Below are 26,497 nucleotides of genomic sequence, written 5' to 3'. Positions count from 1 at the left end.
CAGTGGCACTGGGTGTGCGCTCTTCTCTACGCTCTCTATTCTGGACACCCATGCTGTGACTGTCGCCTTCTTTAGAAAAAGGGCCTTTGCAGATGTGATTACCGGGCAATCTTGAAATGGGAAGAGTACCCTGGATCATCCAGATAGGCCCTAAATACCATCACAGGGAAGAGGGAAGCACACGGGGGTCAAAGACAGATGTGACAGAAATCAACGCGCAGGTGGAGGGAGACACCAGAGGCACGCGGCCACGAGTCAAGAAAGATCAGCAGGCACGAGACACTGGAAGGGACAAGGAAAGGATTCTCTTCTAGAGGGGGGACACTAACACCTTGACTGTGGTCCCACAATACTGATTTTGGACATGTGGCCCCCACAACTGTGATCAATCTCTACTGTTTAAAGCCACCATGTCTGGAGTAATTCATCACAGCTACCACAGGAAGCTAATACAGCAAGGATGGACAGTTGCCCCTTGAACATGGGTTCCAACTGTGTGGATCCACTGACGTGTGGATTTTTTCAAGAAATAATACATTTACACTACTACTGTTGTCTCTTCCTCATGAATTTCTTAACAACGTTTGCTTTTATCTAGCTTATTTTATTGTAAGAATACAGTATTTAATACATATACAAAATACGTGTTAATCAACTGTGCTGTCGTTACGGCTTCGCAGCCAACAGTGAGCTATTAGGAGTTAAGTTTTCAGGGAGTCAAAAGTTATACGTGGAGTTTTGACTATGCGAGGGATCAGTGCCCTTATCCCCCACATTGGTCAAGGGTCAACTGTAATTTCTTATGATGTGAATTAAATTTAATGACAGAAGAAATGAAAACGAAAGGGATTTACCACTCACTGAACACTCACATAAATTATCTCATTAAACCATCAACAGCAATCCCATTATTATTAGCCTTTTCTTATAGAGAAAACCCACTTGGCGCCATGAACAGATCTGTGTATTTCACACTGCGATAACATCTATTTGTAATTGCGCTCGTTGACCAGGGCCTGATCAACAACACTCAAATAAAAAGACTGATTTCTTATTGTCTCAAATTAACTTGGAGACATAAAAGAATGCTACTTTAAATTATTTCATGCATAATTCTATCTGAAAAAAATATATTATATATATATACGTATATATGTATATATATAAAATATATATATATAAAATATATATATAAAAAAAATTATATATATACGTATATATGTATATATATAAAAATATATACGTATATATATATAAATATATATGTGTGTGTATATATATATATATATATATATATATATATATAGTCACCAGTGAAAAATCTGTGTCACTTCTTCTTTTGGGTAAAAAATTAAAAATAATTCTCAAAGAAATCTGAGACAGCCATTTCTCAATACATGGTTATGTTTAAATTGTTTCATGAATTCACTAGGCATTTTCATATTAAAAAGTCATCAATCCAGAGACAAAAAAAAAAAAAAATTCTGTGTGTGTGGACCAACTGGGGAGTTTTCAGATACCACAGGGCATTCCCAGTGAATAAAATGACAAGCTCATGGACATCCCACTTGGTGCCTGACATCGTGCTCCACACTGGAGATGTGGCAATGAACCAGCCTAATCTTGTATTCCATGGGGAAAGCCCTTGCTTCCATTATCTCAATTTGCATTATCAGTGCTATTACTTTAAAATAAGATTCATTTTAAACAATCAAAAACTTAATGTTAGAGTGATAAATAAACTTGTCTACAGTCATCAGCCGGTAAGTAGTAGAGGTTATGCTTAAACCCAGGAATATCTCAGTTCAAACAAAGGGAATCCCCTCAATATGACATCACAATGTCTGAATATATCCTTAAAGTCTCTGTACTGATACACTGATAGAGCTGTTTGACTATTAATTAAAAAAAAAAAAAAAAAAAAAGATTAAAACGGTTGTCATGGTACCCAATTCTAACAACGGGAAAAGTAAAGTCAATGAATTGCACTGACCTGGTTACTGCTGGGGCTGGTACACCTCTTGTACGCAAGGTGGGTTTTCCTCGAACAACTGGGACGTCCGCGTTTTCTGAACCACCATTCAAATACGTCAACTCTTGGAGCTGTGCTTGCCTGATTTCATCATTATAGTCCTACACAGAAGACAGAAGACAACATAATTCACCTCATGTGAAAAATACAAACGTACTTAGGACCAGAAAAATAACAATATTTAATAGGAAAAAAAAAGGCAAGGAAAATAGCTGACTTCGTAAGATTTGAGTTTGTTGAAATGAAAACGCATCAATCAATTGTAAAAAAGGAAAAAAAAAAACAAAAAAAAACAGAAAACAAAAAACCCCAGCAATTTCCCCAAGCTAAAATTTTCTACAGTCAGCCATTACTCCTTGTGTGGGGCATACTTTCCAAGTGAGATAGTTATAATAAAATTAAGATACCATATACAGACAGACACGTGGCACTGTTATTTACAACTCAATTCAACTCATAGTTACTGAGCATCTGTGAAGTGCAAACTAACAAAACCAGAGAAGCAAGCCAGGGTCTCTGCAGCCAATGAGCTTACACTCTAACAAAGGAGGAAGGCATACATACAACATGATAGCTTTACTAAAATTAAGAGCCACATGTACACATTCTTTTTGTACAATTCCATTTGGATATTATACTAGAAAAAGGCACCATTTTCAAAACTGAATACATTTTAAACTTGGAGGCTTGCTCTTCTTTGTCTTATTCTCTAAATATTCATCTGAGGAACCCTGGGAGCAATCCCTGATTCCTCCTTTCCTTAATACCTCCAACTCCATTCAACAGTCATCAGGAAAGACATGTAATAAATAAACAAAAGTCATCTGTTTCACAATAGAAAGAAAGTTCGGTCTAAATGGTATCTAACTTAAGCTGTGGTAGTAAGAGTAGATTCTCTATAAGATGTGTCATCTAAGTATGAGTGGGAACTAATTACCAGAGGAGGGGCTATAAAATTTCTAGATGGGAGGAAAAAATCGTATTTTAAGACCCTAAGAAATGGTGTGTAGGGAACTGGAAGAAGTGCTACAAGGCTGAAATATAAAAATAACTTGGGGGGGGGGGGGTAGTGTACAGGGAGGCTGGTCTCAACATGGAGTAGAAAGCAGAAACCAAATTCAACAAAACCTCAAGTCATTTTAAGTATAACTTTAAAGGTTTAGAACTAAGGGTACTAAAAAGCATTTAACAGTTTTAAGGAGGAGAGCTGCATACCTAGATTTGTGTTTTAGAAATAATTATGATCATATATGCCAACAAATTAGGTAACGAAGATGACACCGTGACATGGATGGATCCTAAAAAGTCACAAATTACCAAAACTGACTCAAGAAGAAACAGAAAATTGGAACAGATAAGCAAAGAGACTAAATTAGTACCGGATAAATAAATGTCTTGCAAATTTGAAGGCCCACAAGACTTCAATGGTGAATTCCACAAACAATTAATGCTAATCCTTTACAAACTTCCAAAAAAATTAAAGAGGAGGGAGCACTCCCTCACTCTTCCTACAAAGCCAGTATTGTCCGAGTACAAACACAGACAAAGACATTACAAAAAAAGAAACCTATAGATGAATATTCTGATGAATATAGATGTGGAGGCTCTCAAAAAATTACAAAGCCAAATCCAGCAGTATAAACAAGATAAAAGGGAGGACTATACGTAAGAACCAACTAAAACATACTCGAATTGCTATTTTGGTTTAATACCTAAAAATCCGCTAATGTAATACCATAAGAAGAGAATGAAACAAACAAACAAACAAAAAACGATCATTTTAATACAGAGAAAAAACATTTGAGAGAAGAATCCCATACATTTTAATGATAGAAACACTCAACAAACTATAAAAAACCCACAGTTAACATTATACTTAACAATAAAAAACTAAAAGAATCATCCTAAAATGAAGACCAAGACAAAGATGTCTACTGTCACCACATCTATCCAACATTGTACTCAAGATTCTAGACAGGACAACTATGTAAGAAAAAAAAAGTAATAGTGCTCAGATTGAAAGGGAAGAACTAAAACCATCTTTGTTCATATATGGTATGGCATAATCCTATGCAAAGAAAATCACAAAGAATCCACAAAAGCATTATTAGAGTCGATAATTGTGTTTCACAAGGCTGCAGGATATAAGATCAATATACAAAATCGATTTTATTTCTTTCCACTAACAATGAACAACACAAAAGTAAAATTAAGAAAATTCCATTTAGAGTAGCATCATAAAGAATAACATACTCGGGAATAAATTAACAAAATAAGAGCAACATTTATATACTGAAAACTACAAAATATTGTTGGGAGAAAATTTTTAAAATCTAAGTAAATGGAAAGATATCCAATATTCATGGCTAGATGGACAATATTCCTACTCTGCTTTCCCACCTCCCAAATTGATCTACAGAATCAAGGAAAACCCTCTCAAAAATCCCAGCTGGTTTCTTTGCTAAAACTCATATACGAAAATCCAAGGGACCTAGTATATCCAAAACAATTATAAGAAAGAATAACAAAGTTGGAAGACTGATTATGTTCCCACATCAAAACTGCCTACAAAGCTACAGAAATAAAGACTGTGTAGGGGCGCCTGGGTGGCTCAGTCAGTTAAGCATCTGACTTCGGCTCAGGTCATGATCTCATGGTTTGTGAGTTCGAGCCCCGCGTCAGGCTCTGTGCGGACGGCTCAGAGCCTGAAGCCTGCTTCGGATTCTGTGTTTCCCTCTCTCTCTACCCCTCCCCTCTTGTTCATGCTCTGTCTCTCAATAATAAATAAAAACATTTAAAAAAAAGACTGTGTAGTACTTACTGTCTCAAAGGGTAGACATAAAGATCAATAAAATAGAATTGAGAGCCCAGACATAAATTACTGTAGATTGATGTTCAAATAGTTTCTTTAAACAAAGGGTATTGTAGTGACTGAGAGAACACTGAAGAAAATGGAAGCCTTACACCTTGTTGGTGGCAGTGAAAATGGTCCAGCCACTTGGGAAAACCAGTCATCAGTGCCTCAAAACTGTTAAACACAGTTACCAAGTGACCCAACAACTCCACTCCTAGGTAATACCCAAGAAAGTGAGACTATACGTCCACCCAAAAATGTGTACGTGAATGTTCACATCAGCATTATTTATAATAGCCAAGAAACAGAAATAACCCCAAAGTCCTTGCCTAATAAACGGACATATAACACACAAATAAAACACAGTACATCCATACAATGGAATATCATCCAGCAATGACAAATCAACTGAATGAACCTTAAAAACAGTATGCTAAATGAAAGAAGGCAGGACAAAAGACCATACATTTTGTGCTATTGTACACAAAATGTCAAAAACTGGCAAACCCACAGAGGTGGATTAATGGTGGCACGTGACAGAATGAGGAATGGCAGGGGACAGGAAGGGGGAGTGCTTGTTCATGGGGACGCGTTTGCTCTGGGGCATGATGAAAATCTAAAACAGATAGTGGTGATGGCTGTGTAACTATGGATGCGCTATAATCCAGTCAACTGTATACCTTAAACGGGTGAAATGTATGGGATGTGAATTATATCTCCATAAAGGCTGTGTAAAAAAGCAAAAAGTAAATTAGTGGTTGCCCAGAGAGGGAGGAGAATGGGGCGTCATTGCTGCTCATTACAAGGTTTGCTTGGGGGGGTAATAAAAATGGTCTTAGGTTAAAGTGACAGTTGCAGAACTCTGTGAATATACTAAAAGCTACTGAATTGTTTATAGGAGTGAGTTTTATGCTATGTGATTTATACCTCCATAAAGATATTAAATGGAAAAAAAAAAAAAAACAAACAACACCACACACTAGAGGCAGAAATTCCAGATGGAAGCTCATAATTCCAGTACGTGGTATAGACAACCTGGAGTAGGGAAGCGGCAGAAAGAATGAGGAGAAGTAGATCTGGTGTTATTTATAATGGCTAATTTTATTAGAAATGGTAACATCCTAGATGAGGGGGGATATAAGCAAAGTCAAGACCGTCAATGGGCATCTGGAAAATAAGGTAAGTAACAGTGGAACATGCTGTAATCAGTTTTGCACAGGCTGAATCTGCAATGGCCCACGACACACTAAAACTGAGATGTCCCATAGCAATCAGACATAAAAACGAGAAATTTAAAAGTTAAAGATACGGATATAGACGTGAACAAGAGAGGGTTACTCAGGCCCTACACAGCACCGAAAAGGGCCTGTCGTCAAGGCGGGCTGTTGGCAGGCCCCTGGCAGGTGACCTCTACGCCCACAGAGGGGACTGCCTGCGAAGAGGGCTTCTGTATGCCTAAGGCTTGATGCCGTGCTGTACCAGTCTGGCCAGATATGCCTGCCCTGGCAGTGCGGTTAGTGGGGAACCTTCATCTTGGCTCAGGAAGTGGGGTGGTGAGTAGCCGAGGTCAGGTGCATAGGTACGGTACGTGCACGTGACTGATCTCCGGTAAAAGCCCTGCACGCTGCGGCTCAGGAGAGCCTCACTGGAGAGCAACACTTCACAGGTGTTGTCACACATCACTGCTGGGAATATTAAACGTGTCCTTGTGTCCCTTTGCACTGCACAGGGACACCTGGAAACCGGGGCCATACTCTTCTTGGTCTTTGCCCCGTGCTCCTCTTCTCGTTGCTGATTTTGGTCTGTATCTTTTGGTTGAAATAAACCATACTCACAGTATATAACACATTGTCTGAGTCCTGTGAGTCCTTCTAGAGAATTACTGAGTTTGAAGGTGGTAGTGGGGACCTCTAGCACAAGAATTCCTCTGTATACAAATGTCAGCCATAGGCAGGATTGCTTGGGGCACATTCCTGGAGCGAGAGAAGGGCTCTGGGCATCAACATAAACTAATAGAAGAAAACCCGCACAGGGGAGACCGAAAAGGGGTGGCAGGAATTTGAGAAGGAAACGGAGGTGATCGGAGCACGAAAGCCCCAGGATTCAGTGCTGCATTCACATTCTGTCAAGCAGCCAAGTACTGATTCCAGGGGATTCACTAACAATAAAGGCAACACAGACTTCAGAAATAGTACTTCTGGTGAAGGGTAGAGCCAGAATCCATCTCGGGGGAATGAAGAGTGGGAGTAAGCAAGTCACAGCCACAGTGCAGGCAGGCGGGTTTTCCAGCTGTGTGGCTCCACAAAGAGGAAGAGAAAGGACTGCAGTCTGAACGAGGAAGGGAGGAACTTATGATAGAAGAAGCCAGCACTTCTGAGCGTGAATAAAAGATTCAGGTGCAATAGTTTCCTGGATTATTTAGAATTAAAAACATGAAATATACTTAGTACGTTTGTAAAAAATATGCTATCTTCTCCTTACTTTTCAAAAGCAGAAATGACTTGAAACTTGAGGTAGAAGGCATCGTGCAATAAGAAAAATAGCATGAACAACAATCAAAAAAGGAAGTCAAAAGGAAGCTGAAGCAATAATAAGCAAACACTTGCAGAGGAGGAGGAAGGGAAGAAAAATGACAAATTCAACTTGCCGAGCTGCGGGGATGACTAAGATCAGGAGTCTAGATTTTATTGTACCTATGGATTCTTTCTCTAACTTATTTAGGGTACTAGGATCTCAAAAGAGTCATTCGAATCTATCATTATTTCAACCTCTCTATAACAAGCCTATTAATATGTTCCTTACCATTTTAGTAAATATGTGTGAAGATTAATAAATTATTTGTAAAGCACATTCTAAAATTTTTTTTTTCAACGTTTATTTATTTTTGGGACAGAGAGAGACAGAGCATGAACGGGGGAGGGGCTGAGAGAGAGGGAGACACAGAATTGGAAACAGGCTCCAGGCTCTGAGCCATCAGCCCAGAGCCTGACGCGGGGCTCGAACTCACGGACCGCGAGATGGTGACCTGGCTGAAGTCGGACGCTTAACCGACTGCGCCACCCAGGCGCCCCTGTAAAGCACATTCTAAATAAAATGTGCTACATAAATGCTAAATATCTGCCCTGTTGAAAAGTGCTAGGAGGTGTGACACAAAATTGTCTGTGGCTCAAAAACAGATTCATGGGAAAGAACATAAAATCCAAAAATACCATTAAAAATTTTAAAAGGAAACAAAATTACTCTAAGCGAAGTTAGGTGATTACAATGGTGCCACAAAAATTACAATGAAAGCCCATTTCAAACATGATCTTTGTAGGGGCGCCTGGGTGGCTCAGTCAGCGTCTCCAATAAGCGTCTGACTTTGGCTCAGGTCATGATCTCGCAATTCGTGGGTTGGAGCCCCACGTCAGGCTCTGTGCTGACAACTCAGATCCCGGAGCCTGCTTCGAGTTCTGCGTCTCCCTCTCTCTCTGCACCTCCTCCGCTCACACTCTGTCTCTCTCTCTCTCTCTCTCTCTCTCTCTCTCTCTCTCTCTCTCTCAAAGATAAACATTAAAAAAAAAATAAAACATAATCTTTGTAAAACTACATTTTCAAGAAGACAAACAGTATAGTTGGAAAAAAATGATGGAGTCTGAGTCAACACACCTGTGTTAAGTCTGAATTTCACCAACTGGACTCACCAGCTTCGTGATTTTAGACAACTTTTAAAAACGTCAGGGGACTGCTTCTTTCAGACAGAACTACTGATAAAGTCACTGTAGTTATAATTTTCTTGGTCTTTAAAATAATGATTTAAAAAAACGATTAAAAAAATTTTTTAATTGTTATTTATTTTGGGGAGAGAAACAGAGTGTGAGCAGGGGAGGGGCAGAGAGAGAGGGAGACACAGAAGCAGAAGCAGGCTCCAGGCTCCGAGCTATCAGCACAGAGCCCGACGCGGGGCTCGAACTCACGAACCGCAAGATGATGACCTGAGCCGAAGTCAGACGCTCAACCGACTCAGCCACCCGGGCGCCCCCCGAAAATGATGATTTTAAATCAGGAGGGAAACCAAGTCACATGTGCCAGCTTACAGACTAAGTAACTCTACATTTTAAACTAGTCATTAGTAAATTATCATTTTAACTCCCTATCAGGAAAGTGACACTACTGTAGCATTAATTCAAACATGGGCATCAATTGTGAAGAGTGGAAAAGTGATTAGAATTCTAATTACATAGTTGTAAATGGGATTTTTCTGTCCAGTAAGTTTAGAACATATTTAAATGTGTTAGCCTAGAGAACGAGAACAAAGGTTTTAAATGTCATTATTAAAAATAATTTACTGCAATTTAGTGGATTCTCGGTCAGGAATGTTCTCTTCAGATATATTTGCCCCAAATATGCCAATGATTATGCCAAAGAGTAATCCTAGGATCAGTGTTTGTATTATACTCTACAAGAAATAGCATAAATGTTCATTATTTGAGGACTGATTAAATAAATTTTAGAACATGCGTATGATGAAATATTATGCAGACGTTAAAAAGAATGGAGGGAAACGTTGCACATGCTCATATGGTCAGAGGTCCAAAATAATATAAGGTTAAAAAAATGAATAAGAGAGGAGGGACTTTTAGTACAGCCAAACAAAGAGCTTGGCAAAGCCATTCCATAAAAAGCAACAACAAAAGCTGACCACACATGTAAAAGCAACCATTTCAGAACAGTGGAAACTGACTGAAGTTATATAATAAATTAAAAATACAAGAAATGTATTCGTGTCAGGCACGAAGAGTGGGAGTCTGTGGCATTTTGTGTGGGGATGCTACACACATCCGCCCCCCTCCCCAGCCCAGATGACGTGTCGGTACCACTGTGGGGAAAGACATGAAGACCAACAGTTTGCTGCAGGGGAAGCTGCCTTAATTTGGAAGAAGGTATGAGAAACTCCCATGCCCAGGAGCACTGTCAGTATCAGTAGCCATTTTGGTAGCAAATAAATAGAAGCCCAGTGAATCAGCAAGCCTAATACTCAGGTTCCGGGTGGGGCAAGTGACAGCCTGGCAGACTAGCCAGAAACGTAGCAGCCTTGGAGAGCCTGGATACGCTCCCCACACATCTCTGCTGAATGGAAGGTTAATAAGCACATGTACAGCAGAGAATGGAGAGAGCTTAACACTCTCCACACATCCTTCCCTGACAGTGAGTCTGTACACCTGGCAAAGGAGGTAGAGGGATTAACACCTCGGTCACAAGTGAAGTACAGACCAGGGAAGATACGACGATGGACCGACCTGTGGGTGCACCCCCACAATTTTATCAGCAGGCGGCAGAAGCCTTACGAACACAGGTGTGTGAGCACAGCCTCTAAGTAATCACTGGCTGACGCCCAGCAGGCCAGGCTTAAAAATAAAAGTGAGAAGTAAAAAAATTAACAAAGCTGTAAACCATGAAGTAGACAGACTCTGCAGATTTAGTCCAACTAAATTACTAAAGAAACAAACAAACAACAACTTGCGACAACAGAGCTTGAAGAATAAAATGAGTCGGAATGTAAATGTGCTATAATATGCTACCTGAAATGTGGAGTTTTCAACAAAAAAGCTGGGAGACATGCAAAGAAACATGAAAACATGACAGGAAGGAAGGAAGGAAGGAAGGAAGGAAGGAAGGAAGGAAGGACAGACAGGCAGTCAAGTAATAGTAAGAAACTATCTTGGAGAGGGCCCAGATGTTGGACAAAAAAAAAAAAAAAAAAGATTTAGAAAAAAAGAAAAAGAAAGTACAACAACAACAACGATAATGAAAAATTAACCAAAGGAGCGCAACAATAGAGTTGAGATGACAAAAGAATGGGTCAGCCAACTTGAAGATCAGCCAATTAAAATGATCCAGTTAGGAACACAGAGAAGAAAGGATGAAGGGAAAGGAGACTCAGAGAAATGCGGGGCACCATCAAGTGGACCAACATACAACCAATGGGAGCCCAGGGCCTGAGGGGAGCAGAGGAGAAAGAAAAAAGAGAAAAAAATTCTCAAGAAACAATGGCTGAAAATGTCCCACATTTGAAGAAAAACATGTACCTATGGCTTCACAAAGCTTAACAAGCAAGGAAGATAAGCACACACAACCATTGTCAAATTAATGGAAATGAAAAGACAAAGCCTTGGCAGCAGCAAGAGAAAAACAACAGATCACGTACATTAGCGACAAAATCATGAATGAATGCCCTTCTCACCAAAAATGATGAAGGCCAGAAAGCAGCAGACTGGCCTTCTATGACTGGAAAGAAAAAACTGTCAACCAGGAATTATACACACTATCTTTCAGAGGGTGGGCGAAATAAGGACATTCTGAGAAAAACAAAACCAGTTTTTTGGTTAGCAGGTCTCAGTTACAAGAAAGGCTAAAGGCAGTCCTTTGGGCTGAAAAGAGGTAGCACCATATGGTAACTCTCCCCACAGAAAGAAAAAGGAAGCCGAAATGGTAAATGTGTGGGTTAATACAAAGATTATAAAAATACGGTACTACAAGCCAATATCCGCCATGATTATAGATGACAAGATCCTTAACAAGCTATTGTAAATCAATTCTAGCAACGTGTAATTTCAGTGGGATCTCACCTAGTAATGCAAGGTTGGCATAACATCTGGATATCAACTAATGCAATACACTAGTATTAACAACAACAACAACAACAAATACTCATTCAGGACAAAGCCTCTCAACACCTAGGGACAGAAGAGAACGTCTTCAACAAGATACAGGGCAGCAATGAAATCTACAGCTAACATCAGACTTAATGGTGAAAACTCAAAGCACCAAGAAAGATGTCTATCTTCACGACTCCTACTCAACAAAGCACCCAAAGTTCTAGTCAGCGTAACAAGGGAAAAATAAAATAAAAAACTGAATTTTAATTTCATTAAAATCCGAAAAGAAGAGGTAAAATTTATTACACATAACAGGACTCTGCATATAGAAAATCCTAATGATTCCATAAAAATGAAACAACACACTGGAACTAATGGTTCGGCAAAGTTACAAGACCCAAGATCAGTGTATATAAGTCAACTGCATTTCTATAACCTAGGATCACTGAAAATGAAATTTTAAAAACTGCATTCACAATAGCATCAAAAAGTGTACAATACTTAGGAGTAAATTTAATAAAAGAAGTATATATATGACTAGTACCTTGAAAACTACGAAACACTGCTGAAAGAAATGAAAAAAATAATCTGTTAAGTAGAGACACTTCATATTTGTGGACTGGAAAACTAAATATTGTTAAGATGGAAATAATCCCCAAATTGAGCTACAGATTCAATCCTCTATCAAAACCCCGGGAGGCTTCGGTGTGGAAATTGATAAGCTGATTCTGAAATAGATGTTGAAATGCACAGGAGCCAAAATAACCAAAACAATTTTGAAGTAGAACTTTTTCTTTGTAAAAGAATCAACAACCTGGATTTCAAATCAAGGTACTAGAAGGCTAAAGTAATTAAGGGCATGACACCAGCATTAGGACAGGCATATACATCAATGGAACAGAACTGAGAATCCAGAAACAAATCCACACATTTATGTTCAATCGATTTTCAACAATGGTGTTGCTGTTCAACGGGAAAAGAATTGTCTTTTCATCGTATGGTGCTGGGACAACTGGCCATCTATATAAAAAACGATAAACCTACATTCTACCTTCCCACCACACAAAACTTAAAATCGATCGCAGACTTGGGGCACCTGTGTGGTTCAGCGGGTTAAGCACCTGACTCTAGGTTTTCGCTCAGTTCATGATCTCATGGTTTACGGGCTCGAGCCTCACATCATGCTCTGCCACTGACAGCATGGAGCCTGCTTGGGATTCATTCATTCATTCTCTCTCTCTCTCTCTCTCTCTCTCTCCCCCCCCCACTTCTCCCCCTCTCTGCCCCTCCCCCACTTGCATGTGCATTCACTCTTTTTCTCTAAAAAAGAAATAAACTTAACGATAATAGACTTAAATGACACATACTATATACTAATACTATACTATGCTAATACTAATACTGTAAAAGCTAATACTATAAAAGATTAGGAAGAAAACAGCAGAAAATCCTTGTAACTGGGGGTTAGGCAAAGAGTTCTCCTGGCCCGCCTAGATTCAAGGACAGAGAAACCATGTCTTGGTGGAGGAGTGCAAAGGGGACAGGGTGGGAGGCCCTGTGGCAGCCCACATGGCTAGGTCAACACCCCCTAAGACTGATCACTAAGACATTAAATTTACCTCTCCTTAGTCAGTCTTGTCAGAGTGCCAATGTTTATATGGGTATCTGATTCTTATCAAACTCTCCCATTAGACAGACTCCACAGGGGCAGAGAAAAGAATGTCTTTTATTAGTTTCCATGTATCTACCACATAGAAAGCACTCGAAATCTTTGTTTTTAAACTAAATGAATAAATGTATCATCATATTGGCTTGAGGGAACAAAGGGAAGCTTAAACATTTTCAGCTCCCAAGTAAAATGACTTAATACAATCTCATGTCTTGGCTTTTCCAAGGCAATCGTGATTGACAATATCCTTTCCTTCTAAATTCAACAGTTTTCTTCACAGATAATATAGTCATGATACATATGCTACAGTATGTAAAGTCAATCTACTAGACCAACCTGGGATTGCTGAAGACAGTCTTACCCCAGGCAGCTGTTTGGCAGATGTGACAGCTTCTCTAAATAAATTGTCTAAAGAGGCAAAATGTTCAATGTTTTAGTTTTTTAATCTAGAACATGCAAGTTATACAGAAGACCTAAATTAACTTTCATAATGGAAGTAGGGATACACTCTCTTTAAATAATCACATTCTTAGCAACATCAGAGTGTCTGGAAAGGGTTAAAAATAGACAAGCAATTGTTCCATCAACAAAGCACAAAACACCTGGCAGAAGCCAGCCAACTACCTCCACAGTGTCCTTCTTCTCTGGGCTTCTGACACTTTGGTCTGTCGTTATGTGTACCTCGCGGTACTGAAATCCTCGGCTTACGTTTCTCTCTTCTACGCTCCGTGTTCCTGGAGGGTAGGGACTGCTTTTATTCATGCCTCTGGCCCAAAACCACACACAGTGCTTGGTGCCATGGAAGGCACTAACGCATCCGTGTGGGAGAACAGTGGATCTGTAGGTGATTTTAACATCACGAAGAAGCTTAGGACGTGGAAGCCCCCAAATGTGAACTGGCAAGGGTGCTCTTCACCCTTCTTGGCCGTGCAGCCTTCCCGGAGCGACCTAATCTCTTTAGAAATCCCTCGCCCTGATATAAAGAAAGAAAACTGCCAACTGATTCACAGGGACCCTTTCGACAAATGAAGTGCTGTGCAAGTAACAATTACTACAAGAGTTACCAGGGATGAAAATAAAGAAAGGACTTCAAAGGACAAATTAACTATCAGGGTGAACCGTACTAACAGGAATGAGGAACTTTTTGATTTCTTCCAGTGCGTGTCCCATCCGGGCATATGCTTCTGCTGGTGGAGCGAACACTTCGATGAGAACGTGGAGGTCGTCGTTGAGGTGAAAGTATTTTGCTTCCCCACTCTTCCTCAACTCTTCTTCCTGAAGAAAGAAAAACCATGCTTAAAAGCGTGTCTGTATAAGAAAAGGAAAAGAAACACTATGCAGAGCTTATCTGGCATGAGGCTGTCACAGAAGATTCACTCAACAGCAAGCGGCACTACCCCAAGGATGGAGGTTTGCGATACAAACCTGACCCTGCCATTCCCGCAGGGAATGCTACGAAAACACCCGGGCTTCCTGCTGCTGCTGGAGAAGTCTCAGCTCCTGCCTCTGCCGGGAAGGACACCTGTGTCCCCCCAGCTCGACGCCCTCCAGGCGCCCTCAGACCCCTGGCCGGACTGGCTGGTCTCCTCCGCTCCCTCTACGCTGGTTACGCCCAGTGCCCGTAGTGTGGCCACAAAGCACTTCCGCCATCAAAGTGTCTGACATAACCTATTCTTTACTTGACTCTTTTCTAATTTCGCTCACGGAAGGTGGTCACAGTGGAGCAAACACCGTGACCGTCTTCTCTGGTGCTCGTCCCTGGTCTAGAAAAGTACTCAGGACACAGTAGACACTCAGCGAGTATTTTCAGTGACGAGGTAAACACTATCTCATTTCTATGTTCGCCTGTGACCGTCTTCTCTGGTGCTCACCCCCTGGTCTAGAAAAGTGCCTGGCACACGGTAGACATTCAGCGAGTCTTTTCAATGAAGAGGTAAACATTATTTCATTTCTATGTTCCTTTGTTCATTCACATATTCATTCAAAAAAGCATTTCTACATGCCAGGCACTATATCTGAAGATAAAAACGAATAAAATAAATGAAAGATCTTATTACATGATTTTATGATACGCGTTAAAAAAAAACTTTGTTTTTATTTGTTTACATAATGAAACTCAGGGGGGAAATTAGGAGGAAAAAAACCCCAGATCAGAATGGGACAAGTGATTTTCGCCCATGATCTCCTAACTAGCATTCATTAGAGTGGCAAAGGACAGAATCTGGGACTTTTAAAAGTCTTTGTTTCCAACATTCAAATGAGACAGATTGAGATGAGTACGTACCTACATCTGGAGTGATTTCCCAAACGGGGGACACCTTGCTAGCACCTCCAAAACACCAGCCCCACATGAAAGGGAACCCTAGAACTCCTGGCAACAACACCTTTTAATTCCACCACGAGCTAAGAGGTCAAAGAAGCACAAACACCCTTGACCTCACCACTTAAGGCTTCAACTTATGTTACTTAACTAATTTGCTCTCTTATAAAGAAAAGAGAGGGGTGCCTGGGTGGCGCAGTCGGTTAAGCGTCCGACTTCAGCCAGGTCACGATCTTGCGGTCCGTGAGTTCGAGTCCCGCGTCAGGCTCTGGGCTGATGGCTTGGAGCCTGTTTCCGATTCTGTCTCCCTCTCTCTCTGCCCCTCCCCCGTTCATGCTCTGTCTCTCTCTGTCCCAAAAAATAAATAAAAACGTTGAAAAAAAAAATTAAAAAAAAAAAAAAAAAGAAAAGAGATATCTACACATGTAATATGAAAGGGCACGGGGTTTTGAGTCAGATACACCGCAATCCTAGCCGTGCCAGCCACAGCCCAACGGGAGGCCATCTGTTCTAATCAGAACATTGGCCATCGCTTCATCTCATACTCTGCCTTTCACAGCTGAAGGTTTAAACATCGAATTATATGTTCAACAGTTCACTTTTGGAAGCATAAACTAGAGAATTAAACATTTCTTACCCATTCTACGATGGGCTCCAATTAATGATGATAATGACAGGCCGTCACTGTGACTCACGGTGAAGCACTGTCATTGCTACAGCGGAAGTAAACTGGAACAGCAGAGCTTTCTTATCCTAACCCGCCGTCGCACATCTCCACAGAGCGAGAAGCTTTACCAGATTCTTCCCTGGGTTCATAAGGACTGGCAACATGGTGTGCGGGGAAGAACACAGACTTCGTTTGGACTCCCACATTCGAATCCCAAATCCAACATTTACCCTGTAACTTTGGGCAGGTTACTTTATCATCGCGAAGCGGTGATTTTAAGCGGGGAATAAGAGTATAGTATCAACGGCTCGTAGGGTTGTTGTGGTAAGAAAGGAGTTATTAGAATAGTAATGAGGAGTTACTAGCAGTATGATGGAGTGGTAATAAAAAAAGGAGTCTCCTGTTTAAGGACACAAAAAGTCCTTACAATGAGGCGTAGTACATCAGAAAGACTCAAAAAGTGAACATAGCATCAATTATTCTATCATTCTATAATGCGGATGGGAAGGGCAAAACGGCCGGCATGTCTGGCACAAACTGAAGGCTCCACAGACCACACGTTATAGTGATTGTTATGCTACAAACCCAGCTGATACAGGGCGGTAACGACTCCCATAATTTCATCCATGGAGAAAACACAAGAATAAAATGAATTACGGTCTCGTTAGAATTTAGACAGTGAACACTTTGAAAAGCTACAAGATTTTAACATTAAGTAACGGAAATCTCTGCAGCAATCCACGTTATTTATTAACTGAGAATTTCTGCAGGCTGAGAGGCTCAACAGAAGCCAGCGCTCCAGAGTTCAGGCCGTGAGGACCGACTGCAGGATGGCAGGCGGGACCCCAGTAAGTCCCCATCTGTGTACAAATCATCGCTCGTGGTCACGTCAGTGAAACGCCTTGAAGGTGTAACCGATGGCCTTGCGTGTGCACGGCAGGACGAGCAAGGCGGTGGGGTGGGGCGCAACAGGCTATTGTTCACTGTACTGAATTTTAAAAAGAGAGTGACAGACTCCAGACTTGACATTAGGAGTTCGAGGCTCAAAGAGCCAGCGGCAGCCTGGAGGGGGTCACCGCTCACAGCCGAAGGCCGGTGGAGGCCCCAGACGGAAGCACAGTCGAGGCCCGTGTGCCGCGGAAGGGCGACGCACACGGCCCGGCCATCTCTCGTGTGGGATTTAGGAAAATGTCTGGAGAGCAGTGAAGACCTGAGAATTGGACCGGCAACATCAGAGAGGATCCAGACAACCCCGGGTTTTCGAGGGTCACAGCCCCGCTGAACCTTCGGCCCTGGCGGAAGCCAGTCTGCTGGAGCTCTTCCTACCCTGTTTCGAGTAGCCGAGGTCGTTCCGTGAAAGGAGAGGACACTCCTCAGGCTTTGTCACTGTTCCTCAGGATGACCTCCTGGCCCATGATCCCTGCCCGGCCCGGGGATGCAGAGAACCAGAGAGCTCGCGGTAAATGGCAATATCCCCTTGCGTGCACGCAACACTCCCTCCCCGTCTTGCCAACGAGGATCGGGGGCCTTTTATTAGAGTGACTGTACACCGAGAAGAGGTACCCGGCGGCCCGAGGATTAACGAACCTGACTCTGAGCCAACGCTGCTCAACTGAAGGCCGCTGATGAGGGTGGAGAGTGGGGTCTATGGGGTCAAGAGATAAAGGACTTCTGAGCCCGCCGCTTGACAGCAGGCTTAATGGACTGTGAACCTACAATGTACTCTACTTCCCCAGTTCCGTGGTGTCCTGAGGGAATGGAAATGACCAGCCACTTACAGAATCTCTATATTGACTCTCAGACCCATGTGGTCAAGGACAGAGAAAGGAGAGGATTAGTGAAGGGCTGGTAAGTGGTCTAGGAAAGAAGCCTCAACAGGTAAGAGAACCGAGTGCCCCATGCAATGCAGAGCAGACACTCAGTGACCAGGGGACTAACTGTAGATGTCAAAGCACCTCATTCCCCGCCCACCTCAGTGCTACTCAAGGGACTCCAATAAGGGGTCTGTGGTGAGAGAGAGGGAGAGATTAGATATTACTTCACAACACAGACTCCTCTGGAAAAGATTCCTGGCTACTGCACTGCCGACTGTCTGCTGTGCCAACGGCAGAGAGAGCCCTTAAAATGACACCATAATCTGGACAGACCCCCAAGCCCAGATAGCAAGCTGATAGTATTTAGGACCCCTTTCATTAAACGGATAGCCAGGCACTTGCTATTACTTGGACATATGATCTAACCAAAGACTTGCCTTCCCTGCTTCCCTTCCACCTGTAAAACTGTCCGTGGACGCCCTGATCACGGCCACCGTAAGCCATAAAATGTTACTTCTGACCAAAAAAAACCCTCCCTTAACAGCAAACAAAATAAGCAGTACAATGTAGATGAATTTCCCTGGGCATATCACGTACCTCATGACCGGATGGCCTTACTGAAGACCTCATTAACGTATCAGCAAGGATTGGGTATTTTCGTACAAGATACACAGAATTTCTAACCAACTGACCAAAATATGGTTCCCTTTCCTCCATCCAGAACAGATGAGTCAGGGAATCAAAGGAACATCATCTGAGACAGCAATGCTTAGTGAGTAGTTAACCTAACCTGGCCCACACCAGAATCATTTCAAACCCCACCCCCTGAAAATTCATTTTGAGATTCTACCCTCAAAAGAGGCTGTATGGGAATCTTTATATTTAACAGCATCCCATGTGTGTCTGATACACAGCCATGTTTTAATCAAATAATTTCATAAGCTTCCTTGATTAACTCAGATAATACACTCAGGTTCCCTAAATCTCAGGTTTTCTACACATAAAACAAGAAAAATATTATGTACCTTCCATCATTTTTGCAGGGAGAACACGGAGTAACGCCTGTAACATGTTTCACACAGTGCCTGACTCACAAGCAGATGGCAGCTATTTTTTCTTATAAAAGCCTTTGTTTTGATGGACTTTTGTGTGGGGAGGCTGGATTTTGTGTAAATAACTTTTTTGTCGGACACAATCATCGTCTGACTTTTTATGGTAAGTGACCACTAAATGCGGACTCGGTTTTCAGGAATGTCAATCTTTTCACCACGACAGAACAACAAAATGGTAACAGAGAACACTGTCAGGGACAGCACAGCACAAAGCATGAATGCTTCTTTCAAAGGTGGTATATTTGAGAAAGTGATCGATAAAAACAACTCCATTAACTTTAACTTCTTAAAAAAGGAGGAGGTTAGCGTGAACACATCCAAGGAGAACAACTGTGTGTTGGAACGCTAAGCCATTATTAAAGCGTCTAAAATCGACTTGAACCTGGTAAAACATAAAGGGTATCAAATGAAGGGCAAAAAGGGCAAATAAAGGTGTATACTTTATGAACTCAACCATGTGAAATACAAGCTTACAAAAAAGGCCCAAAGGGACTCATCTAAAATGCCAACAGTGGCCCCGAGACCACAGATAACTTTGATTTCTCTTCATGGGAATTTCAGTCTCACTGATCTGTCTACCGGGTGTTGTATCTACAATCAAAACCACAGGTATTGCTACTTCATTTTACAAATGAATGTGATAGTTACAGATGTACGTGTAAGACACTGCATGTTCTGACACTGGCCCGAGTGACTCCATTTTTGGCCATATCCCAGACTCACCGCCTTCTACAACGTTTCCATATAACTTCATTTAAGATCCTAGCTAGCTCTTAAATAATTTGTATTAATACGATGGATACTCTAAAGGTGGATTATACAACCTGTCTCCAAAAGCAGCCATTGTCTACAACGAATGTTACCTTTGCCTTGTCTCGCATGGAACCTTTTCCAAGGATGGACATTTTTGTCAAGGTTTCTTCTTGTAAGCGCTTCAGAGAATTGCCACGGGGACCCAAAAGTTTCCCCACAAAGTTGAACTAGGAGAAAACAAACAAACCAAATTGGTAAGTCATATCAGAAAGTAATTTATTAATCTTGAACGTCAGGAAACACGACAGTACACTGCACATTACTAATCAACGTCAGATATTTAAGTTCCTACTATATGTATCACACTGTAATGTTTTTCACAAACCCCATAAAATGGGGTTAAAAATTGTAAAGTAAAAAAACCAACCATTTCAATGATGGCTAGATTTCACAAATTATAAATGAAGCTAATTCCCAGAATTCCTAAGTTGTTGTCCTGACACTTTCAGTAGGCATCTGACATGAAGCACAAACAGTGCTAGCATGAGGATGTGGGTGGGGAAGAGGTAATGTGCCCTGGGCTGGTCATTATGGAGCATCTGGGTCCTTCCACCTGGTCAGTCAACCAGGGAGTGCATTGGCCTAGATGAGTTCTCAAGCAGTCAGTGGCTCACAAAGCTTTATGACAAAATTCATCTAACTCTTCTATTTTTTTAACATTTATTTATTTTTGAGAGGCAGAGCGAGACAGAGCGTGACCAGGGGAGGGATAGAGAGACAGAGACACAGAATCAGAAGCGGGCTCCAGGCTCCAAGCTGTCAGCACAGAGCCCGATGCGGGGCTCAAACCCACGAACTGTGAGATCATGACCTGAGCAAAAGTTGGATGCTTAACCAACGGAGCCACCCAAGTGCCCCAACATCTAACTCTTCTAAAACAACTAGCTTTGGAAATGTTGACAAAATATTTAGTCTAGATTCTACGGGGTTCTTTATTTAACAGGCAGCGTAGAAGTGAATTCATTAACGGCATAGATTCTGAGGCTACACTGCCGTGGTTTTAAGACATGGTTTTTCCATTTACCAGCTGAGTAACCCGGCTAGTAACTGCGTTACCTAATCTCTCTGTACCTTGGATTCCTCATCTACAAAATGAGAATGGCAAATGACAACACAACCCACCCTCATAAGGCCGTTAGGAGGATTAAATGGGTCCATATAAAAAAACCAGAACAATGCTTAGCACATAATAGATAATAAATATATCTTGAATGAAAGGGTATTTCATGAATGAAAGGATATTACTAGGAATTTCACACAACTGTTAAAAGCATTACTATGATTAAGTTGTGAATATTTCTTGTTCCCAAAAGGAAAAGTCAGCCCTACTGACTAGGCAATCTTTGGCAAGATTGCGGATTACAAACTCATGCAGCTGCTGCTTTGGTATCAGCTCTCGTCCATAATCTATGCCACTGCTGTGCTGTTGCTGTTTTTAAAAGACAATTGTTCCTCAATTTCTCTATGGAAAGTGAAGTAATATTCTTAAAATACGAGCTTTTAAAAAATCAAAATGGTATTTTTTCCTTGCTCACTTTTAATTGTATTAGTCTTCAATGAAAACTCAAATAACTACAGTATTTTTAACCTTCAAATTAAATACTTTTTTTTTATTTAAAGTCAATTACTTTTTAAAAAATAGAAATGATACAGAGTTAAAAATATCAAATAATACAACGTAGGAAAAAATCAGTGTCTCCACCCACGGATCCCTACCTTATTTCTTGGTTCCCCATTTGCTCTGCTTTATCTTTCTGGAAATTCTTATGTGTCTATCGGGATCTCCTGGTTTGGAACTCTAAATTTCTCTCTTATTCTTCCTCTTTCTCTTTCACCTTCTCTCTCTCTCTTTTACTTTCTGGGAGATTTAAGTATATTTCCTACATATCTATTGATTTTTTCATTTTTGCTCTCAAGTGTTTAACTACTAATAGCATTTTCTTATATTTGTTCCTTTTTTACAGCATTTTAAAAATATTTTATGTAATTGATACAAATTCTTATCTTTCTGAGGATTTTAATGCAGTGCCCCCTTCCCCCAACTTGGAGCTTATGGCATCTGCTGCTTCCAACAGATTCATGTTGTGCGAATTGGTCTCTTCCTACATTATCGGCTTTCCTCAAGTGACCAGTAATCCCCCCTGCTGCCTGCTCTTAAAAATTTAAGGTTGCAGCTCAAAAACATTGCCTGGACACCCTGGAACTCCCTGATCTCCCAGGAGGAGGTATCAGCCTGGCTGCTGGAATGTTGGGATTCCCACTATGAGCTACGCACACTTTTATTTAAGGGAAATAATGCCCTCATTTTCCAGTGTGGCATCTCTAACCCTCAGTTGAATCCATCTGGGTCTCAGAGCCCAGAGTTTCTTTATTCAACCCCTTCAGGAAATCTCTAGTCTGCTGTAGGTTAAGAAGGCAGATGCCTGGCTTCATAAGCTGGGAAGAGCATCCAGTGGTCTAACTACTACTTCTTTTTTTAAATTTTATTTCTAGAGAAAGAGCATGTGCCAGCAGGGGAGGGTGCGGAGGGAGAGAGAAAGAGAGAATCTCCAGCAAGCCCCACCTCGGCATGGAGCCTGATGTGGGGCTCAATCCCATAACCCTGGGATCGTGACATGAGCCGAAATCGAGAATCAGATGCCTAACCAGACTGAGCCCCCCAAGTGCCCCTAACCACTTCTCACATAAGCTCTGAACCAAGTCTCCACTTCAGTTCTGCCCCTAAATCCACCTTCTCAGTAACTGGCATCTAGGATTCCGGAGTTTTCTCAAGGTGTTCCCACACTACTGACCAAATTTCTGGGACACTTTCTCTGGCCCTGTGAGCTTGGATTCATCTTTCTCTGCTCTCCTAAGTCATTACCATTTGTCCATTTATTTTGCAGCCACTGAAATCTCACTCCAGTCATTGGCCTATTGTTGCCTCGCCCTTCCATTCTTGTCTTTGAGGATCTGTGCCTTTTTACTTCATTTACATTCATTTTGGCAGGTTTCAAGGATGGCATGAGAATAAATTTGTGGTCAAACAGCCATATTTGCATCACGTCTCTAGTAGTTAAATATTTCCCCATTAATAAAAACTAAGAGGCCTTAGAAATCATCCAGTCCAAACATCTAATTTTATACTGAGAAAACTGAAGCCCACAGAATGGTAGGATTTATTCAAGGTCACTTGTAAAACATAAAGACACAGGCCTCTACATACAGAGGAAAAACATTTTTATGATTTTATATGCCTTCAGGAGTTTCTTTCTCCATTTAACTTCTATTAGTCTTTCCTTCACAAAAAGTACATAAATGAGTACTTTGGCAAGCAGAAGATTTTCACCGACTTCTCTGTTCAAGCATGTATTGTGAAGGAGTCATGTGTCCCAGGTCAAGTCCCCCTCACGGGTGTCGGACTTCATCCACAACACAAGGACCTTAGGACCCACCGGCGGTGCCGGTCATATGAATGAAATACGGAAATGTATAAAAAATCACCTAACAGAGCAACCAATAGATGGTGCGTATCCTATGCCAAATGGGTAAGGAATAAATTGATGAATTCAGCTATTATGAACATACATAATTTTACGTGAACAACACCCACCGGTTACTATGCACCGACTACCCTCCGACAGCAATGCATACTGAACCGGCACGGCCGTGCCCAGGTCTGCGGCTGAGAACTGAGAGCACGGACCCTCAGCGTCCTTAATGCTGACTCACAACGACGGCAGTACGCTCGGTTGCTTGGTCGGGTTCTCAACCCCTGATTGCATCACCTTCCCGGGAGAATCTGGAAATACTTAGCATGTTTGCTTGTCACGATGACTGTAGGTCACTCCTGGCACTTAGTGGGCAAAAGCCAAGACTATCACACATCAGAAACGGAGGGGACTGCCCTTCACAATGAAGGAGTGTCCTGTGTAAAATGTCAACCGTGTCCCTACTGAGAAACACCGCTGGGGAGAGGAGCCACTGACTCTGGTCCCTCTCTACATCTTGGGCTTAAAGCCCTTGCTGCTCCTTCTTGTGATTACACGATCGGTTCCTCCGTGGATTCTCTAAGGTGCCATCATGTCCTTCAACAAACCAAACCAACAAACCATAAGCCGCCCAGGTGGGTACCTACAACAAGACGAGGCCTAAGTGATGCACGGGCTGTGAAAGCCTCTTGCATCCTTCAGACAACATGAATGGTACAGGAGTTGGGGAGCACGGCTGTCTCAAGTGCCCAAGTTCTAGGACACACTGGTGCTCCCAGGCCACAGCCTTCTGAAGCAGCGGGGCGCCCTCTTACCGGCAGTGTGGCCACGGCAGTTCCTTAGCCTTCCCGGTCCCCAGTGTCACCATATTTGCCCCGTGGAGGCTGCAGCACTGAAGGGTTATCAGGAAGATTAAAGCACATCAGGTAAGTGTGCCCCTAGAATGCCGAATTTAACCAGCCCCTGTGCTCCTAAAACAGTGACGATGAGGACAGCCTGGGGCCCTTTCCCATTCCTGGGAATGGCTCCCTGCAGAGTTCCTCCTCCTCAGGGGATTTAGATAAGGCCTGTAGACGATTCCCTGTTCACCTAAGAGCAGACCGACCCAGACCCTGGACCTTCCCATTCTTTGCCTCACAAAAGATTGGCCAACCTGTCTGTCCCCACTGACCAGTCAGAAAACGTCTTCTCACCTCACCTGATCAAACTTCAAAGAAGTTCTTGTTTTCCTCACGCCCCTAAATGTGACCCACAGGCAACCTGGGCCAGCACACAATCCCTGAAGGTCCCCCCACTTCCAGGCACCAGCCTCAGGGTGACTGTTCTCTGACCTAGTGTCCCATCATGCTGTCGCCACACCCTCCTGGCCTTGGGCCCGGCTCCCCTTGTGCCCGCTGACTTCTAGGTCAATGACAGATCTCAGGAGGCTCAGAGCCCCTGCTATTACAAGTCCCCCTTCCTATTCTTCTAATAATAATTTTTTAATGTTTATTTATTTTTGAGAGAGAGAGAGAGAGAGAGAGAGAGAGAGATCATGAGTGGGAGAGGGGTAGACAGGGGGAGATAGAGGATCCAAAGCAGGCTCTGCACAGACAGCACTGAGCCCGATGGGGGGCTCAAACTCATGAACTGCAAGATCATGACTTAAAAGCCAAAGTTGGACACTCACCCGAATGAGTCACCCAGGTGCTCCATAATAATATTTTCATTTTGTTTAATGTTTATTTATTTTTGAGAGAGAGCAAATGGAGAAGGGGCAGAGAGAGAGGGAGACACAGAATCCGAAGCAGGCTTCAGGCTCCGAGCTGTCAGCACAGAGCCCAACATGGGGCTTGAACCCACGAAGTGCGAGATCATGGCCTGAGCCGAAGTCAGACACTCAACTGACTGAGCCACCCAGGCACCCCCCAATAATGCTTTCAAATAAAATCTTTCCTTAACCTAAGTCAGGATTTGTTTTCTGATAACTGGATTTGTAAATGAGAACTTAATACATTTTAACTTTCATTTTTTATTAATAATTTCATCTGTCCACAGATTTGAATAAGAGGTGAAAGTATTATTTCCAAGATCAATGATATTTTTCCAGATGCCAATTAGTACAGAACTATATTATACTACAAATTTTATAACTGTAAATAGGAAACTTTGTGCAAACGATTACAAAGGATAAACCAACACAGAATAAGTATATTTGAGTTTCACTGCATAACGTGTAAGATCCCGTAATTATGTTCTTTGTTGAAAAAGACCAAATGTTTTTCTGAACTAGCTTTAATTGACTTAAACTATATTTGTGACAGGACACTGCTCCTTGGGGAACAATTACACATAAGCTGTCATTTCATAAACAACTAAGCCTCAAGAACATGTCACGGTCTCCATTAAAAGGTTCCCTTAATTGGGTGCTCATCAAAAAGTTGGTTAGTCCAACAAAGGGATGTTTTATTGACCTCCAACTGCACACTAAAACTGAACTTGTAACCTCTGCCAACATAGCCTCAAACGTTATCTTCCAGAGCTCCCCAGCCCAGTAAACGGCCCTGCCGTCAGCGCCCTGACTCAAGCCAGAAACTTCCTCGAGGGCAATGAGGAGACCTTTTGTGCTCACTGGTCTACCACCTGTGCAGAGAGAGCATTTAATAAATGGATTCATTATATCTAACAATTTCACCTCCCTGGGTCCCTTACACCTGTCTATTTTTCTGCAGACGCCACAAACTCCCAGCCGAGGCCACCGTCATCGCACAACTGTGCCTGCTACAGAAGCCTTTCTCCGTGTCAACCTCGGTATCCTAAATCAGCACAGCGCTCTTCACACAAAGGTCACTTTGAGACATTCTGAGTAACACACAACTCCCAACAACCTTCTGAATGAAGTCCCGATGTCCCGACGCTGCTGAGAAAAGCCCCTCCTGACCCAGCTCTTGCCCACCTCTCTGGCTTCTCCACTTCCCTGCTCTTGACTTCTTCCAGTCTGGATTTTGTGCAGTTTCTCGAAACTACCACATCCTAAGAACTACCCATTTCGGCTCAGATGGGAGAGCTGGAAAGAACGAACATCACTCTTGCCCTCAAAACCCGAAGAAAGCTGGACAGAATGCAAGT

General features: G+C 42.1%; 1 protein-coding gene across 4 annotated transcripts in view; it reads right to left on the bottom strand.

Moving 5' to 3' along the window:
- The window catches only part of KHDRBS3 (KH RNA binding domain containing, signal transduction associated 3), a 191,106-nt gene that overhangs the window by 84,572 nt on the left and 80,037 nt on the right, over nucleotides 1–26,497 (bottom strand). For all 4 annotated transcript variants that reach the window (XR_006300628.1, XM_043601837.1, XM_043601838.1 and 1 more), the window contains exons 3-5: nucleotides 19,970–20,086; nucleotides 14,322–14,468; nucleotides 1,994–2,133 (exon numbers count right to left, since the gene is read on the bottom strand). Coding sequence is in view for 3 of the 4 variants with exons in the window: in XM_043601837.1 (XP_043457772.1) it covers nucleotides 1,994–2,133; nucleotides 14,322–14,468; nucleotides 19,970–20,086 (404 nt within the window). In the remaining variant the exon portion in view is untranslated. The remainder of the gene's footprint in view (nucleotides 1–1,993; nucleotides 2,134–14,321; nucleotides 14,469–19,969; nucleotides 20,087–26,497) is intronic.

The sequence above is a fragment of the Prionailurus bengalensis genome, chromosome F2 (assembly GCF_016509475.1).
Source record: "Prionailurus bengalensis isolate Pbe53 chromosome F2, Fcat_Pben_1.1_paternal_pri, whole genome shotgun sequence".
Classification (NCBI taxonomy): domain Eukaryota; kingdom Metazoa; phylum Chordata; class Mammalia; order Carnivora; family Felidae; genus Prionailurus; species Prionailurus bengalensis.
The sequence above is the reverse complement of the archived record's forward strand: the minus strand, read 5'-3'. Positions and strand labels throughout refer to the sequence as shown.